Source organism: Colias eurytheme, chromosome 32, assembly GCF_061535395.1.
Source record: "Colias eurytheme isolate Ceu_HAF_F1 chromosome 32, ilColEury1 Martin Lab GWU primary, whole genome shotgun sequence".
In the NCBI taxonomy this organism is placed as follows: Eukaryota; Metazoa; Arthropoda; class Insecta; order Lepidoptera; family Pieridae; genus Colias; species Colias eurytheme.
In genome coordinates, this window is record NC_143011.1 from 2,869,145 (window position 1) to 2,873,129 (window position 3,985).

At 39.8% G+C, this 3,985-nt stretch overlaps 1 protein-coding gene across 1 annotated transcript; it reads left to right on the top strand.

The window, feature by feature from the left end:
• The first annotated feature begins 2,283 nt into the window (after positions 1-2,283).
• LOC149895153 (uncharacterized) lies at positions 2,284-3,126 on the top strand. Its single transcript, XM_090119162.1, has one exon. It carries the CDS (start codon positions 2,284-2,286, stop codon positions 3,124-3,126), a length of 843 nt encoding a protein of 280 aa, XP_089975288.1.
• Positions 3,127-3,985: the final 859 nt, after the last annotated feature.

A 3,985-nucleotide genomic window follows, 5' to 3' on the forward strand; every position in this document is an offset into this window, starting at 1 on the left:
TTTATGTAGTCACTTCTTTTGTCTTCCTTGCGAATAACAAACGGTGTTTATGCGACTGTGAGCGTTGCTACAAACCTCGTAAGGTTTCGCATCGCAAAATTGTTTTAAATAAATGTGAATTTTTGTTCTCTAATAAATAAAATAAATAAATAAAATTTCGGTAACTCGTAAATTGGCTTGTCGTCGCTACAGTGACATTCGAAAATGAAACAACGATTTACGGAAAAGCACAGATAGAAACGCGTTTAATCGAGATTGGGTATCTAATATTAAGATAATTGGAATACTTAATGAAAATAGGAATTGTAGAGTCAGTAATAATTCAGATTAGTTTATTGATATCATATTAGATACTTACTTAGGTCGAGTGAACGCGTTTTTACAATTCGTTCTATACAAAGTATGTTTTTAACTAAATTTTCGAATTTCATCGTGTATTTTACAATAATTTTGAATGATTTGAATGCGAAATGTACTAATATATGATCAACGTATTGTGATCATCAGTATGCTACAACTATATACCTGGTATATAGGCGGTTATTAAAATTGATTGTATTTAATGTTACTTTTGATACACAATACACACTACTTACTCAGAGGGAAATAAACGCTACCTACTATTTTTATTTGAACATAGGCTAGAATTTACTTTTTCACAAACACGTATATTTTTAAAAGCATAATATTATAGTTTATTAAATACTACATAATATTATATACAGTTTCATGAGCATAAAGGAACAACTCTTTTAGTGTCATTGGTTCAAGTGACGACATGAGACAGTTTGGCATTAATGCCGTATTGCTATTGGTCTATTAATTGAATACTGCACGGAAACAACACACACTATTCCTTATTATTTTTAAATCGTTTTTTTCAATAAATCTGCAACAAAAAATCTTTATATTTTTAAAAAAAGGTATTTATCAGTTAACTTGGGATACTAATATATTTCTATGGAAATTAACTATTTTTTGCAATAGATATTAAAAATACAGTTAACACATTAAGTGCATTTAATGATATTATACTCTTTGTTTATATAAATACAGAACGATAATTGAATCATCTAAAAAAAGCCAACAAAAAATGTTAAACTTATATTTTCTTCTTATAATTGGGTAAGTTTTTAAAAAATAACTCGTTTTTAATCTTTTTTCAAAAAAATTATCTAACTACAATAATCAAGACAATAATACTATAGTCTATAATAGTCGCATAAAAAAAAAGTATTTATAACCAGTCTTGACAATTTATGAGCGTTTTAGCCACTGTGCTTTGGTAATTTGCCTTTTTTATGGGAAAAAAATCCGCAATATCGATACTTCTTTGGTCCTGCATTTTCGTAAACATTTTATGGATACTCTGGTACCACATATTTTGAAAAAATTGGGCTATTGTCACGTAGAGTCTCTTCAAAGTGCGTGCCACAAGTCGTATTTGCATCCAAGGCACCTTCAAATCTGTGCTTAATTTTTTCATAAAATCTTTGCGGCTCATTGTATTTTATTTATTTATTTTTTTTATTTTTTATTGTGTGATAGGGAAGCGCTTGACCACGATCTCGCCTAATGGTAAGCTGAGATGTGGCCTATGATGGAGCGCGCTTCCCTAGAAGGAAGCATTAGCATTTATCTACATTATTTTGATATTATATGATATAGAAATTGTTAAAATTCTATATCATGCCGTAAAATATCGCCACTGACCACCTATAACTTTTCCTGTATTAACTGAACATACAGGAATATGGTTTTCGGGCTTCTCTTATCTCTTTGTATCCTCAATGTATACCACTGTAGGTGTCTCATTATTACAGTAGGTTACACATATACATATTATATACATACATATATATACACATTATAATATATATACATATTATATTATATTAACATTTTATCATTACAAGCGATGCGTACAAGCAATAAATTATCGATAGTTAACTTTATTAAATTATCGATAATGTTTTATCGAACGATGTCCTCCCTAGGACCGAGGAGTACCGTTAGGTCGCGATAAGCTTCGACCAATCGTACGATGCGGGGCCGCGCGCGGGGGGCGCATCACGTTGCGCGAGCGCAGGCCGGCCGCAGAGAGGCAGTCGTGTTCTGACCTCGACGCGGAGCGTATGTCGCTTGATCTCAAATTTATTGTAAACGTAATTACAAATATATACGTCTTCCTCTATTCTTCGTGTCATTATTTCAATCATCAGTCTTCAACACTTACCTTACCACTTACCTACTCCACACTGGTGACCCCGTGAAGAACACATCATGACGGAAAAAACACATACGATGGAGTCGTCTAGTGAGGGGAAAGTGTCGATAGATTCCGACAACGAGGTGTACAAGATGAGCGTGCGTATCCCACCATTTTGGCCAGAAGAGCCGGAGATTTGGTTTGCCCAGGTGGAGGGACAGTTTGCAATCAACCGAATAACTAGTGACCAAACCAAGTTCAATCATGTTATCAACCAACTGGATAACAAATACTCCAAAGAAGTAAAGGACATCATTATACATCCTCCTGAGGAAAACAAATATGAGACATTAAAAGCGACGCTCATCAAACGCCTGACTGAGTCAAACGAAAAGAAGCTGAAGCAACTCCTGATGCACGAGGAGCTTGGAGACAGGAAGCCCTCCCGATTCCTTCGACACCTACAGAGCTTGGCAGGATCCGATGTCCCGAACGACTTCCTAAAAACCATCTGGATCAGCCGTCTCCCCTATGGCACGCAGACTGTCTTGGCGGGTCAACCAGGGACGGCTAAACTAGAAGATCTCGCCGATTTAGCGGACCGGGTCTACGACCTGGCGACTTCAAATCCTGGCGTCGCCTCCGTGAGCCAGGAAAGCGCCGGCTCCGCTCTCAGCGACCTGACGCGTGAGGTGGCCGAACTCCGGAGACAACTACAGAAGCTGGGGTCGGAGAGAAGTGGAAGATCGAGATCCAGGACTGCTCGACCGCGACGCCAGTCAACTTCTAGGCAACGATCGCAGTCCCAGTACCGAAAGTACCCACTTTGCTGGTACCACGGCAAATTTGGAGACAGGGCCAGTAAATGCATTCGCCCCTGTGACTTCAAGGCGGAAAACTCCATGGGCGGTCGATAATGGCGACTGACGATTGCCCATCCTCTACTGGTCGCCTCTTCGTCACCGACCGATCCTCGAAGACGCAATTTCTGGTCGACACTGGTAGCGACCTCTGTGTCTTCCCACGCTCGGTGCTGCGAGATCGTCGTGCTCCAACAGGGTTTCAACTGTGCGCTGCCAACGGGTCCAATATCTCAACATACGGCTACATCCATTTAAATTTAGATTTTGGCTTACGCAGATGCTTTTCTTGGCGTTTTGTAGTAGCAGATGTATCAAAACCTATCATAGGCGTAGACTTTTTGAACTTTTATAATCTTATGGTAGATTGTAGACATAAGCGCTTAGTTGATAATACTACTTCTGTAACTGCTGTAGCTAGCCTCGTAGCTGATTGTAATACTAGCCTTTATTCTGTCAAAGTTATAACTGGTGATACTCCTTATCACAAAATTCTTACCGAGTTCCCAGAGATCACTCGACCAGCTGGTACGCATCGCACAGTACTCCACAACACCACACATCACATACTCACGACGCCAGGGCCTCCAGTTTCCTCATCACCCCGCCGTCTTGCGCCTGATAAATTAAAAATTGCTCAGCAGGAATTTCAGTCCATGCTCGCCAGCGGGATTGCCAGACCTTCGAAGAGTCCATGGTCCTCTCCGCTTCACCTAGCGTGTAAGAAGGACAACGGTTGGCGGCCGTGCGGCGATTACCGCATGTTGAACGCCCGCACTGTGCCCGACAGGTACCCAATTCGTCATATTCACGATTTTGCCCATTCTATAGCTGGTTGCAAGATCTTTAGCACCCTTGATTTGGTCAAAGCCTATCATCAGATACCTGTCAGCGCAGAGGATATTCCCAAGACGGC